The sequence below is a fragment of the Bradysia coprophila genome, chromosome X (genome assembly GCF_014529535.1).
Source record: "Bradysia coprophila strain Holo2 chromosome X, BU_Bcop_v1, whole genome shotgun sequence".
NCBI lineage: Eukaryota > Metazoa > Arthropoda > Insecta > Diptera > Sciaridae > Bradysia > Bradysia coprophila.
The window spans coordinates 5,583,929-5,599,340 of record NC_050737.1 but is presented as its reverse complement, the minus strand read 5'-3'; the positions used below and the strand labels follow the sequence as shown (position 1 = coordinate 5,599,340).

Genomic DNA, 15,412 nt, shown 5'->3' with positions numbered 1-15,412 from the left:
TCTTTTTGAAGCAAAAATTAAGCGAAATTGGCTAATGTGATTTGCGTGACGTTGAAGGCAAGTATACTCATAACTGGAGCCTATTTTAACAATGACTAAATCCATTAGTTTATACATATTTAATGATTGAATGAGAAAAATAAATGATGTGACTATAATAAATACATAAATGGATGTTAAATCTGATGAAGTAATAGATCATGCAACATTTCAGGCAAAAGATGTGACAGACTTAGTGATTACTTGGCCATATGTTTGCCGTTTATAGAGTTTTAAATACAATATTTGTCAAAATTCTGTAGTCTTGTTATTGGAGGACTAATTAAAAATATTTTTGAAGTAGAAAGGGTCAAAGACAGAAAGAATTATCATCACTTGGAAGGCAATAGTTGCAACGACTTTGCTCGTCATTGGTCTATTGAACAATACGATGTTCATCAGTTAGTAAGCTTTGCTCACCTCACGTGGATGACTCTTATGAACTGGCGAGGATCTGGAGCAAATTGTTGCAAGCAAATAAGTTATTTAAGCTCAGCAAAAAGCTTATTTATTAAATTGTCATCATTCACATTTAATCAAACTGAACAGTAGTATTAATGTAAATGGAATAAACGTTACAACGAAAGTTAAAAGATTTTGCCAAAAATCAAGGGATAGCAAACGACACTTGTCCTCGGATCAGATTTATATTGTAGCGATTTAACTTGTCCTAATTAAAAATACAACAAAAGGTGAGTGTTTCGTTCTTTAAAGAAAAATCTTATCTGCCTTCTGCATAATTAAACACGCCTAATATATCATATTCTCTGGCCCGTTCTCTTCGTAATCAAATGAAATTCGTTTTCAATTCGATTTTATATAGTTTAAAATTGAACAAAACAAAAGTTACTTACGAACTGTTACCAATTTCGGATCGAATTCATCGACAATTTTCTCCAGTTTATTCAATCTCCCCTTCAGGCCCATTGTTCTGCCGCCAACCAATTGCAATTCTCGATTCAACTCCGTAAAAATGTCATTGGCAATTAATACCAACGATGCCAATTGTCGTAATGCATTGCTCAATGTTAAATTGGTGACTGCCTCAAATTCATAATCACTTAATGCTGTCGACGACGTTGTCGTCGGCCGTTGCGTTGCAACGCAATTGTTAGACGTGGTTGCGCCTCCATTTTCCGTTGTGGATGCTGTTGCTCCTGCTGTTAATGGTCTCTTTGTTCGCGAAATATAAATAGGCTGTACAACACGTTGAACAAATGGCATTTTGGCGCATTTTATACTAATTACCAAAGTTTTTTTTTTGTTTTGTTTTTTAAGTGTACGCTTTATATGCCACGTTGGGTGGAAACACAAATATTTTCACTTTTTTTTGTATAAACAATAGGCACATATCACGTAAATGGTATTTTTATTTAAATTTATGTCACTTTTTATAGTTTTTGCATTTAATTTTTTGTTGTTGTTGTTGTTGTCGTCGTTTTGTTTTGCTGTGCAGACATAATGCTTTTGAAACTGGTTTTGTTCGTTCGATTGTTAGCAACGCTTATATGCTAACTATGAAAATGTAAAAAAAAAAATCCGAATAAAAATGATTGCTAATTAATAAATGGTTATGATGCATGAATGGATGCACAAGCGAAACGGAGAAGGAAAATCTGTAAAATTTGGCATGAACGTCAATTTTTGTTTAAAAAACGAATTGTGTGCAAAAGTTAACGGAATTACGGGGATTTGGCTATAGAGTTTCGGATTTAGCGTAACTGCCCTATGATTCGGACTTCAAAACGTTTAAATTTTCGTTATTGGAATGAGAATATTTCGTTCAAAAAAGCCGAATTGAGACTAACCTAACTCTGTTAGCAAAATAAACTCGAGATCTTACAAGAATCTTTCAAGAAATTTGGAGAATATTTGTCCTATCAGACATCTAGGAAACGCCATTGCTGATTCATGTGATGAATCCGTAGAGTTGCTGGAAATAAGGGCTCCGTCGTCGATATCGATAAACGTTTAGATTAGATCGATAACATGGTTAATACGAGTGGTTAAGCACTTATTCGATGAAATTGTATGGGATTACATGAGGCAAATGGAGAAGTGCGTAATGTTAAGGACTGAAATAGTTTTAGGCTTCGTAAAGGAGGTTCAGTAAACTAACCACCTGTTAAATACAGAGGTTTTTGGCATCTTGGTGAAAAGATTTTTTCATATCTAGGACCTAGGACTCCGTCCGATATGAAAAATATGATTCGTACCACGGACTAGCATTTTTAGCGTATTCGATTCGAACCTCTCACACGCTAAAAAAGACTTTTAGTCCTAGGCACGAAATATACTATTTCACAAATCGAAACATGTGGACTTGTTTTAGAAAAACTGGGAAAATTTCTTAAGATTATCGTGGGACCAATTTCAGCGGCTGAACCGGATATGAACAAATTCAAAAAAATATTGCGGACGTTTCAAACTCTGGGGCATATATGTTCAAAATTGACTTTTAATTCAAATGTAATCGACAAGTCTCCACCCCTTCTTGACAAATCTTTCTAGCTTATCAACTTTCGTGTCATGGTGTTAATGAAAATTGTCCCGATTTTATGTGTACAAATGAGAGATGGGATGAAATCAAATATTTTTTGTTACTATAACGTCGACTCCAAACAAATTTTCGATTAAAACTTGGACATAAAGTTCATGTCTGATCTCGCAGTTACGTATGTGGAATAACTAACATCGTATGTGCAAAGCTATAATTACGTGTTGACCATGTTCGATTCAATTAGACCTCTCATATCCTTTTCACGTTATCGTATGAGTATGTTTCCGGAAACAAAAATGTTGAATTTTGAATTTTCAACGATGTTCATGTATGATGCAGGAAGAAATAAATGAAACCAGCATGAATTTACGGAGTTGGTATAATATGAGCTAATATTAATTTGGTTCTATATTCCACTCGGACGATGACGTGCCGAGTGATGGTGAAAAAATAACAAACAAAAAAGAAGTTGGAAAAAAAATATTCGAAGTTAGACCGTGACCACTGAACAAATTAAATGTTAGCCATCACTATAGAAACAATGTTAGCCGAAACAAAGACCAAACGAATATATACCGGATGTGTAAAGTGAATATCTACCAGGTTAAAATCTAGAGACATAAATCACACGAAGACATTACAGTTCATAATTCCATAACGTGTCTTAAAGATAATCTTGTTGCGGTCAGTTAAGCTTTTTCTTCTTCTAATTATCAAACAGTTTTTCGGCCGAACAACAAGAAACAAATTTTAATTTCAAACAAAACAAATATTTGACAATCGTATGTCGCAACGAGCCCAAAAAGCAAATATACAATGCATCCAAAACAACACGTTTGAAAGGTGCGCGTTTGCACAATTGCTCAGTAGGCAGATTTTTTTTCTGCTCGAGCATCGAATATTAAGCTACAACTGTGTTTTTCTGGTCCGGAAGAGTCAGAAGAAGGCATTCGTATTTTTTTCTGAATTTATAAACACATTTTTGGGGTGCCGAGCAACGAATTCATTCATATGAAAAAATGCGTTGGTTAGAGCAGTAAAAAAGATGTGTACCATACATCTCATCTCTTCTAACCAACGCATTTCTTCATATGAATGAATTCGTTGCTCGGGACCCCAAAAATGCGTTTCTAAATTCAGAAAAAAATACGAATGCCTTCTTCTGACTCTTCCGGACCAGAAAAACACAGTTGTAGCTTAATATTCGACGCTCGAGCAGAAAAAAAATCTGGCTATTGCTCAGGAAACATAAAAAAAGACCGATGCAATTATGGGTATATATAAATTCCTCGTATGCTGCACAACTTTAAGCAACACACGAAAACGTTGTATGTTACTTCTTTCCACACATCAAGGTATATTTTAATGCAATTCGTTCTTCTCATTTCGAGACAATATGATTTTAATGCACAATTTTTTACCAATAAATTGAAAACATTCTGAACCAATTTTTTATCCAATTGATGTCAATTAACCCAAATTAATTTAATTAATTTAATTTAATTCAAAGAAAACATGTTTTCCATAAAATTGAATTCACTACAACACTTCACACACACATTTTAATAAACAACAAAAAAACACACAGAGCACCGACGAAATTTTTCCAGACATTCGAACCGTATGCCGGTGCTGAGTAGACTGAAATTTTATGAATTTGTATAACATTTCTTCAAACGTAAACGAATGCGGCTCACAACATCTACCTATACATAAGGGAATTTGCTTTTTTCTTCTTCTTTGATAATATATTATTATATAGGACCACTGCAACGGTTACAAACGAATGGTACAGCATTTTATGGTATAGGTACCGTGTGTATGGATAGTATGTGTAAGGGTAGAGAAGATTTTCTTTATTAAAATACACACACGGAATTTTGAAAACCGACACATTTTCTGTTTCTGTGTTTTACTTGATTTTTTGATTTCTCCATACATGTAAAATTCACAAAAAATCACGAAACAGAAAATGTGTTGGTTTTCAATATTCCGCGAGTGTAATTCTGGCGGGTAGTTTTGAATTAAAATCCAAAATAGCATCGGGCTTTGAAACACACACTCCTTTCAGCATTATATTTATGAAATATATCTTCTGTAGTTCAGTAGTTCATATACAATATACACTTTATATTAAGATATTAAAAATGGTACTATTCCTCTTCGCCTAATTTTCATATTTAGTAATGACAATACAACCTAAGAATATAAATTACTGAATGTGGAAATCCACAAAAAATATAAGTACTGCGCCGTATAGGTCTGTTACAACGTCATACACAGGCATAACCAACAAAATTTGTGAACAACGTAGAGGTGGTGAAGAATGCTTTCGTTGGTTTAAGCTTGTTAAAATTCGTTTTTACAGTTTTTAGGTGACACTTAACGTTTGATGATATTATAATGGTTTTTTTTATCCAAATAAGTTACATATCGTGAAGATTTTAACGAATTTTTTGTATGCAAAATAATCAGAAGTGATGGTTCTACATTACCCACTCATAATATTCACCTCAACACACCTATTCTACCAAGGTAAATATAGTGAGGTAAATATAGTTAAAAAGATGTCATTGGCGCGTCTGAATGTCATTACCTCCTCACTATATTTACCTTGTATTCTACCAAATGGTGTGTGCCAAATTAAAGAGAATATAGCGCTGCTCTCGAATTCAGTCGAGAGTAAGATCCCGTAATTAATGTATTCCGCTGAAGGTTTCCATTACATTTAGTTGTTTGCATTACATTGAATACACCGACCACATATCAGTAAAAAAACACTTCTTTGCTAGTATAGTGTACTATCTGACTAAAAGATGGCGCTTGATTTTCTGTTATTATTAACATCAAATGCTCCAATGATAAACCGAATTTGTAACAATATACACGGGACTGCATCTTTCTCGATCCTTTTTTTTTAGTGAGTTATATCAAATTTTTATTGCTAACAATTTTTTCGTATTGTAAAAACCATAATTACGTGATAGCAGATTTGAATGTAAGTTGTTGATGAAAGTTGTTAAATTGAGCTTTTTTTTTAATAGAAAACGAAAGTTTTGTGCTATGCGCTCATAGATGGTTCTGCGGTTTTGTCCGTTTTCGCAATAGCATTTTAAACTTAGAGTAATTATACCTAGAGAGGTATTTCGTACGATAAAATGTGGTCCCGACATCAGTTTGTATAAGATTCACATTTCGTACAATTTTACGTAGAGCTTTTACTAACACATGTAGGCGTTGACAATTTTGATAGTTGTCAGTTTTGTATTTTCTAAATCGCGTAACTCTATTTTGAAATTTTGTTTGAAATCATTCGCAATAATAATAATTAAATATGGTGCAAATGTGATTCATTACGGGATGCCAAAGTAAAGGAGTCAAGGGCAATGCCTGTTCATTTTTCCGGTGATTTTATGCGCTTAATAAAAAATTGCGCGAGTTGCATCTGTTTGTTGATTTGTAGTTTTCCTTCAAGAGACCGATTGCCCAACTATAATTTGCTGCATAAAACAACACGGGTCAATTTCTATTATTTTCGTTGTGTTAAACCTGTTAAACACAATGTGTTTGTTGATATCAGTTCATATCAGTGGTATGTAAAAGGTTCACATTTTAAAAAGAATCCTTCTCGCAGGCACATTTAAATTTTTGCGCTAATTTGCCCACCAATTTAGTAGGGAAAAACCAACACTATCAAATATTACGTATTTCATGTCGGGACCACAAATTTTACGTAATTCTGTTCGTAATTTCCTCTCTAGGTATAATTACTCTAAGATTTTAAATGTTGAGCTGCAGTTTATGATTATTTCGTATGGTTTGATACATGAGCATAAACATAAATCACAAGGGATTCTTTTGAAAAACAGCCTACCGAAATCGGACGCATTTTCCAGTGGACTTTTTTATATGTGCCTAGAATGGACTTCGACCCGAGAAACCAAAACCACTTTCAAAAAAATTCTTCGAAGCTTTTGTGACTGGTGAAAGGTGATCAAAAACCGAAAGCTTGCACTTTTCTTACCAAAATTTCTCCGGGGACACGAGCCGTACAGGGTCGTGTGGGGTGTCATTAGAAAGGTAATCACATGTACTATTGAGCCGAATAGATACTCATTGGTTTTAAAATTATTCCACACTGAAATATGTGCAGTTGAAGTTTTCAACCGAAAACTTGCACTTTTCTTACCAAAATTTCTCCAGTTACACGAGCCGTACATGGTGTTGTGGGGTATCATTTGAAAGGTAATTTTATGTGCTTTTGGGCCAAATAGGGTCTTATGGGGGTTTGAAAGCATCTACGATGAAATATGAGAAGTTGAAATGTTTAAGTGCCCATATTTCGTCGCATATGCATCCAAACCCCATAAGACCCTATTTGGCCCAAAAGCACATAAAATTACCTTTCAAATAATACCCCACACCACCATGTACGGCTCGTGTAACTGGAGAAATATTGGTAAGAAAAGTGCAAGTTTTCGGTTGAAAACTTCAACTGCACATATTTCAGTGTGGATTAATTTTAAAATCAATGAGTCTCTATTCGGCTCAATAGTACATGTGATTACCTTTCTAATGACACCCCACACGACCCTGTACGGCTCGTGTACCTGGTGAAATTTTGGTAAGAAAAGTGCAAGTTTTCGGTTTTTGATCACCTTTCACCAGTCACAAAAGCTTCGAGGAATTTTTTTGAAAGTGGTTTTGGGTTCTAGGGTCGAAGTCCTTTCTAGGCACGTATAAAAAAGTCCACTGGAAAATGCGTCCGATTTCGGTAGGCTATTTTTCAAAAGAATCCCTCATTAAAGAAGAGAGAAAGGAAAATATTTCTCCTAGTCATTAGGAAAATCATAACTTGATGTCCATAAGCTGCAACCATTGCACCGCATCGGGCGTAATTTCGTGGAGTTTCATGAGCTGCAGTGAATATTACCATGGAGACTTACGTTCACGTCGAGTAGATCGAGTTGAAAATAAAACATTCCATGAGTGACAAATGAGTTTCAGCAAACGTTGGCGATATATTCTTCACAACTCAACTGTACTATGAAAATGGGTCAATCTGCTATACCCGCCAATGTGATAGGTAATTGTTGTCTGATTGGTTTCATGTTCTCTTATGAAGGCAGAAATATGTAATACAGTTAAAAGCAACCAAATCTGTGTCTGCTGTACACTGCATATACTATTATCGGGAGATTACGATTTTCCCCTTATTGACTTAAAACTTGAAAATTGTAAGTAATTCATCCATACAAAATATATGCAGTGGAAAATGAATTGTAATTTTCACTTTTTACATTAAGGTAACTGATTGAAAGTTGAACTAATTTGACAAATCTCAACTTTGAACTTAAATTTCTCAGCGATTTCGGAACTATGTTACTGTTACATGGAACCACTTTTATTTTAAAGATTTGTCTTTTGTTTACTTAATTAATATAAATTTTATTAATTATTGCCGATTTCGTCTTACAAAGTTAATGAATTAATAAAAATGCAGAGTTGACCTATATGAATCGTGAGTGGTCATTTATTTCACATTTAAACACATTGAATCGTGAGTTGTCCTATCTACACAAAAGCCATAGGACATATCACGATTTATTGAATGTTGAGTTGACCGATAATTTTTTCTCCATACAAATTTACACGGACAACTTAAGATTACTTTTTAATTATGTCGGGCAACTTTTTCAAGTTATTTTTAAATCGACGTAAATCATGATTGTTTAGGCCCTTCTTCAGGCTTCATAAAACCGTAAATTAAATCAGATTTTTCTTATTAGCACTTGTTTAGATTAGATTAGATTAGATTAGATGGGAGGGTGTAAGCCCAGCACCTAAGCCTCAGATGGGCCTGTTGTGCTATTGTACAAGTCTCTTGATCATATGGACTGTGATTTTACATCATATCTCTCCCGACTTAGATTGTTCACAAATCGACCGTGTGTTAACGTCCCATACGTTGTGAATTCTCCAAGCCGTGGGTGGTATGCGAATACCACAACCATCACTAATTGACCTGTACATTTTCCCAAACACTTGTTTACAAAACCATCAAACATATTCCACATGTAAACAAGTGCTAATAAGAAAATTCTGAATAATTTAGAGTTTTATGAAGTCGGAAGAAGTGCCTAAACATTGCCCGAAATATAGCGAAGACAGAACGTAGTTTTATTCAATTAGAAACGCCGCTAGAATATAACAAAAAATACCCTACAATTTCTGCATCATCGGCGAATAAACTCAAACACATTTATGGACATTATGACAGATGAACTCTTCTCTTCACACTTATAAACATACAAATTTTACATTATTTATAAGTGAAGAAGTCGGTCTATAACGGAGGACTAATAACCCTAAAACCTACGACCTATAGGCGTGCTTACAGCTCACAGTGCGAGTTTGTAGGTACGATAAATTATTTACACAAACTTCCTACTATTATAATGACCTTAAATTGTTGAAATTATCTAGTTGAATATTGGCAATCAATTTAGATTTCATTGCAAAATATTTTAAGCCAGTTACTATCTCATTTCGCCACTCGGTTGGTATTGTTATTTACTCTATTTTTAATGAAACACAAATTGTATGCTGAAGCAACTGGATAAATAGAATTGTTTTCGTTAGCCTCACAGTCACTTCAAGAACAATATTTGCCAATTCAGGTTAATTGGGTGGCACATTGTATTACCTACATTCTGTTTTACGTTTTAAAAGACACCGAATAATAAATTAAATCACTTGGAGAATGTATTACTTCAGCATGATATTTTTTTCTGTTTTAACTTTCGTGATTGTTGGTTTAAATGCTGAAAATACTCAAAATTTATTTTCTAGAGACTGTACAAGCGACAATGATTGCTTATTTGCGCATTCCGATATGTCACCAGTATTCCTAAAATGCAGTTCGGGCAAATGCCAGTGTGAAAATTCATCCCACGATATCGCGGATATAGCCTGGTACACAGTACGGATTGTTGACAATCAATGTGTGGTCAGTTACGAGGCCCCTTGTGGATTTTCCGACGGTTTGACGCTGGTATGTGACACTGGAAAGCGTTGCATTCAAAGGAGATGTCGTGCTGCCATTCGAATGCGACCATTAAACTATTCATGCGACGAGGATATCGATTGCAAGATTGGCTTGACATGTAAGCAACGAAAGAACTCGTCGTTTCCATCATCAAGTTGTCAATGATGTGCAAGTTTTAATGAAATTTTGCAGTGGTTTGGTAAATGTAACCTTTTTGAGGAAATAAACGTTACTGTATAATAGCATTGATTCATTTACTCGACTAAACACAACTTTCAGTCGGGTGACAATTTTAATATTTTACCTAATTTAAAAAAAATCATCGAAAATGTTTAAACTTGTGTAGAAGCGACTAATTTGCCGCAAGTCTTATCAAATTAGCGATCCTACCTGCTACTATTGTAAGAAGTAAGTGTTTTCAAAAATACTACAGAACACGGCTTCGAAGATATTGATGGCGATGATTTCTACCTTGAGGTACACCTACAATAAGGCTATTTAACAGCTGAGGATCTATACCCGGTTTTGGTAATAGAACCATCAGGATTCTCTTCGTAGCAAGATGTACTTTGTACTTCACAAGAGGTAGCCGTTCCCAAATATGGACGTTGGACTTTAATAAAATTCAAAATTCTTCGTGTAAGCGGTGAAAAAGGCATTCTAAGAAGTAAGTGTTTACAAAGAACTACATACCATAAACCTAGCGCACCCACTCTTCCAGGAAGCCACAATTTTTGTGCAAGTATTTATACTACGAGAAAAATTCTCTAGACTCCACTTTTCATACTTATTTGTATTATTTGTTTGTGATATTTGGTATAAAATAAAAGATTGTGCAATTGATAAACTAAGGAATTTTTATTATTTGATCGAACTATTTACACACACTGAGAAGCCACAACTTCTTAATTGAAACTGAATATTTTCTATTAATACTTAAAGCTGAATCTGAGGAAAACGACCGTCCATTCCAGGATACGATATCTCGAACATATTTTGATTTTTTACGTAGTTGGTGATGCGTAGACTTTCGGCTGATTTGATTGTCTGCAAAGAAGATAAAAAATTCGATTTTAGAAAACTTTAGTCAAATTATTTCTCCTTATTTAAAATTGCTTACCTTGGGTGACTGGTCACAATCAACGTATATTGCAACATTTAGAGTTCGGTGCATACGCTTGCCACTTAGATCATCGATTACCAAATCTGCCATCCAATCAAAATCGCTGACCCAAAAATCGTTGCGCAACAGTTCGCAATTCTTTAGAAGCATGTCTTCGAGATTTATAAGTTGTTCCACCACCGGCGCGATATTGCCATTAGCGATGCGAAAACCTTCCAATTTTAGTTTCTTGAGATTCGTAGGCCAATCATTGGATGCTGGAAAAGAACAAGAATTAGTTGACGTGGTAATTGACAATAGTTTTAAATTCTGAAGTGATTTGATAAGCGGAAACGTTCGTTCATTTATGTCCACATCGACGAGTGCCAGTTCTTCCAAACGATTACTCTTCCCCAAATCGGCCAGCACATCGTTTATATTATCGTGATCACAAAGCAGTGTCAAACAACGCAGTGACGGCAATTGCGACAGCATATCAAGTGTCATATGTGAGTGGTTATAGCGCAAACTGAGCCTCTCCAGAGTGGGTAACAGTGTCAGCATCTGTGGAACTTGAAAAAACTGATCATTGCAAGTAAAACTGATTAATCGATTGATTTTAAAGCACCGTTGGATGGCAAAGACATTCATGTCTTCACAATTGAATATATTGAAACTCTTCAAATTTCTGTAACCATCAAAGAAGGAAATTTCATTTGCAAGCGAGCACTCATTCAGTGTAAGCTCTTCCAATTTTCCATTGCCAAAGTTAGCAAATGGATTACATTGAAATTTTTCCATGTCAAATCCGTTGAGTGTAAGGCACCGCAATTGTTTGCAAGCACGATGGATTTTTATCAGATCACGCGGTGTATATCTGGCCTTGTTCAGCGTTAAAATCAGCGCCGTTGCGGTTCGTCCTGCATAACTCAGGATGCGGTTTACAGGCTTCTGGAAATCCAAAGCAAATTTGTTGAATCTTCTCTCGCATATCCATTTGGCAACTGGTCGTAGTCCATGGTAGGCCTCTGCTAAGTTGATGCACTCCTCGAATCCAACATGTTTAAACAATTCGTACGAGCAATCGTAGTTCAAAGGAAACGTTTCGGCAGTTGAGTTATTTTCCACTTCCATCATTTGATTTTTGGCCATCTTTCACACTTTCTTTTGAAATATTTTTTTGTAAATTTTTAATAGACAAGATCGATAGAGACCTTCACTTGACAAACTCTTCAACAAGACTGATGTGTCACTCTTGGCAACACCTGATTTTATAGTAAGTTGTCAGGTAGCAGGCAGGTGTACTACTGTAACAAAACGGATTAAGACGGGTTGGGTAGTTACTTCTAATTGCATGAAAGTAAAAGGTATATACGTGAAAAATTCACTGTAGCATCCATAATATAATAGAAATTTTGTTTGGCTGGGGGAATGGTGTTAGGACCTCCAGTTGTTGTGTTGCTTACTATAATAGAAATTGTTTTTTTTTCCTAACTAGTGAATATTGTTTGTTTTGTATTAGTACAGTAAACATAAGCCGGATGTTGTTTCCTAGAAGAGTGGGTGCGCTAGGTTTATGGCGTTACGAATGGTAGAAGTCATCTTCACCGTCCATCGCCATCGTGTTCTGTGGTTCTTTGTAAACACTTACTTCTTAGAATGCCTGCTTCACCGCTTACACGAAGAATTTTGAATTTTGTTTGAAGTCCAACGTCCATATTTGGGAACGGCTGTGACCTCTTGTGAAGTACAAAGTACATCTTGCTATGAAGAGAATCCTGATGGTTCTTGTTGAGAATTGTATCTCATATCAGACAAAAAACCTCTTAGAAGAGGAAGGGTGACGCAAGTCCTTTACTTACAAAAGTATTGATATCAGAAAGGGTGACGCGCAAGGCTCCGATACGCAAAAATTTAACTTTAATAATTTTTAATGAATCTGTTGTTTGGTTGTCCTCATCATCTGCCATTTGTGACGCAATTTTTTTAATATAAAGAATTGGTGTTAAAGTTAAATTTTTGCGTATCGGAGCCTTGAGCGTCACCCTTTCTGATATCAATACTTTTGTAAGTAAAGGACTTGCGTCACCCTTCCTCTTCTAAGAGGTTTTTTGTCTAATATCAGTACTTTTGTGAGTTTTAAGGTTAAAACGCCAGTTACAACATATCAAAAGTTTTTATTTAGAGACTAAGAAAGCAGTTTTATATGTCCGGTAACACAAAAGATAATACCAAAACCACATTTGAAACAGGAAAATCCAACTACCCGACAATTTTCATATTTGGGACTGTTTTCTGCTTCTAAAACACTGAGACTTTGTCGAAGACACCAACCTTAAAGAAGACACTAAAATTCCATCTGCCATACATTTCGAAAAAAGTCCAAAAACATAAAATTGAAACACTTTTCCAGTTTTGGTCATTTCGCCCGTATTCTACTCCCAAAACTCTAAAACTTTGCCGAAGACACCAAAATTCCATCTGCCATGCATTTCAAAAAAGTCCAAAAACATAAAATTGAAACACTTTTCCAGTTTTGGTCATTTCGCCCGTATTCTACTCCCAGAACTCTGAGACTTTGCCAAAGACACCAAAATTCCACCTGCCATGCATTTCGAAAAAAGTCCAAAAACATAAAATTGAAACACTTTTCCAGTTTTGGTCATTTCACCCGTATTCTACTCCCAAAACTCTGAGACTTTGCCGAAGACGCCAATTCTCCATCTGCCACAGTTCCCGAGATATGTCTAAAAACTGATAGTGACCAAATTTTACAGTTTTTGTACATACTGCCCTATTCTACTCTCAAAACTCTAAGACTTTGCCGAAGAAACCAACCTTCCATCTGCCACAGTTCTCCAGATAAATCTAAAAACTTTTGCAGTTTTTGCACATAAGACCATTTTCTACTCCAAAACTGAAAGTAAAAAACTTTCCAATTTCATCTCCAAACAGCCTTCATATCATAACATATCTAGAAAGACATACAAATACTTACACACACACATAAAACGTTCATTTTACATTTAAAAATATGGGGCTTGTATGGGAACTTCCGAAAGCCCTAGCTCCTAAACGAGATCATGTCGACCCAAATTTTTTTTGTCAAAAGTCTTAGAATCATGCCCAGAAACAACTCCCAAAATTTCAGCAAAATCGTAGGCGACGTTCTCGAGATAGATTCCACAAGCAAACAAACAAACAAGCAAAGGTTTCATCATTTCAGAATGGGTCAAATCTGACCTTTCCCATACAAAAATCTAGATTTTGAAATGCAATATCTCGGCCAATTTTGAACCTTATGAGACGTGCGATAGCTCGTTGAACTCGTATTGACGCCTAGAAAACGATTATAATACTTTAAGAGTCGTGGGAGCCAAGGGGGAAAAGTCAAAAAGTTGCTGTTCCTTAGTCCCTAAATTTTTTTTTTTAAATTTTTTGTAGTGTGGACTTGCGTCACGCCTGCTTACTAACGTGCAGGCATGAAACACTCGCGGAAATCCTGATCAAGAATGCCATTGAAATGAACGAGATCATAGTGGACACGAACAGAAAAAAGGAAATAAAAAAGTGAATTTCAATTGTACAAACGATGAGAATAAACGTAATTCTCGTGGACAGCATCCCCAAGTCTCAGTGTTTCCTTTGTAGTGAATGTAGAATTACCAACAGTTCTATTCAGGGCCTATTTTTTAGAAAACGATTTCTAAAATTTTCTAAAATTTTCTAGAAAATTCTAAAATTTTCTAAAATTTTCTAGAAACTCTAAAATTTTCTAGAATTTTCTAGAAATTCTAAAATTTTCTTGAATTTTCTAGAAATTCTAAAATTTTCTTGAATTTTCATGGACTGATAATTAGTCTTAAATTACTCCCAAAAATATTATATTCAGCACAGCTGAACTTTGTTTTTGAGGCGGGACAAGTACAAATGTGTACTTACAACTAAAATCGAGGGGTAACTCACTTCTAGATTAAATGGATTAAATGGATTAAATGGTATTAAATGGATTTAATGGATTAAATGGATTTAATGGATTAAATGGATTTAATGGATTAAATGGAATAAAAATTGGATTAAATGGATTAAATAGGAAAAAACTTCATTTTACCAAATACTGTAAAAGTCTCAAAAATTGTTGATTTTGATCGAACCACTTACTACAACTCATACTACAATGTTAAAAAGCGAAAAAATCCACTTTCAGTAGTTTTTGATGTAAAGTGGATTAAATGGATTAAATGGATTAAATAAATTTAATACCATTTTTAACAAAAAAAATTTTCCTATACCTCACGAGTACTTAAACGAGCTGGGGATCGTGCAAATCTATTTTTCGCAATTAGTTTACAAATTTTTCAGGTGTGTAGCCTAATTATTTCGGTAAAACTAAAAATTTTTTTTTGGATTAAATGGATTTAATGGATTTAATGGATTAAATGGATTAAATGGATTTAATGGATTAAATGGAAGTGCGTCACCCCTCGACTAAAATGCATTAATATTCAGCTGAGCAAAGCATCAGTCTCTTCTATCTTCTACATAGTACAGCACAACAGACAATAATACTGTTCAAAAGTACAATAGTACTGTTCAACAACAACGAAAAATATACTGATATACTGTACAAATTCGGGACAAGTATGTACAATTGTTAACGTAGCAGTACAATGTACATCTTAGATGCACTTAGTGAGGTATGTAAAATGTACATTTATGCGGA

The 15,412-nt window shown here is 34.8% G+C and overlaps 2 protein-coding genes across 6 annotated transcripts in view; both read right to left on the bottom strand.

Moving 5' to 3' along the window:
- LOC119085168 overlaps positions 1-4,182 on the bottom strand; it is a 70,970-nt gene extending 66,788 nt beyond the window's left edge. For 4 of the 5 annotated variants that reach the window (XR_005089248.1, XM_037195469.1, XM_037195490.1 and 1 more), the window contains exons 1-2: positions 3,961-4,182; positions 894-1,554 (exon numbers count right to left, since the gene is read on the bottom strand). Coding sequence is in view for 4 of the 5 variants with exons in the window: in XM_037195469.1 (XP_037051364.1) it covers positions 894-1,263 (370 nt within the window). In the remaining variant the exon portion in view is untranslated. Of the gene's footprint in view, positions 1-893; positions 2,156-3,960 lie in introns of those variants that run through there. The other variant, XM_037195477.1, reaches the window with a different exon arrangement.
- Positions 4,183-10,523: 6,341 nt separating this feature from the next.
- LOC119085675 lies at positions 10,524-11,841 on the bottom strand. Its single transcript, XM_037196123.1, has 2 exons — positions 10,708-11,841; positions 10,524-10,634 (listed from the first exon to the last, which is right to left on the bottom strand). The coding sequence occupies exons 1-2, from the start codon at positions 11,839-11,841 to the stop codon at positions 10,524-10,526; spliced, it is 1,245 nt and encodes a 414-aa protein (XP_037052018.1).
- Positions 11,842-15,412: the final 3,571 nt, after the last annotated feature.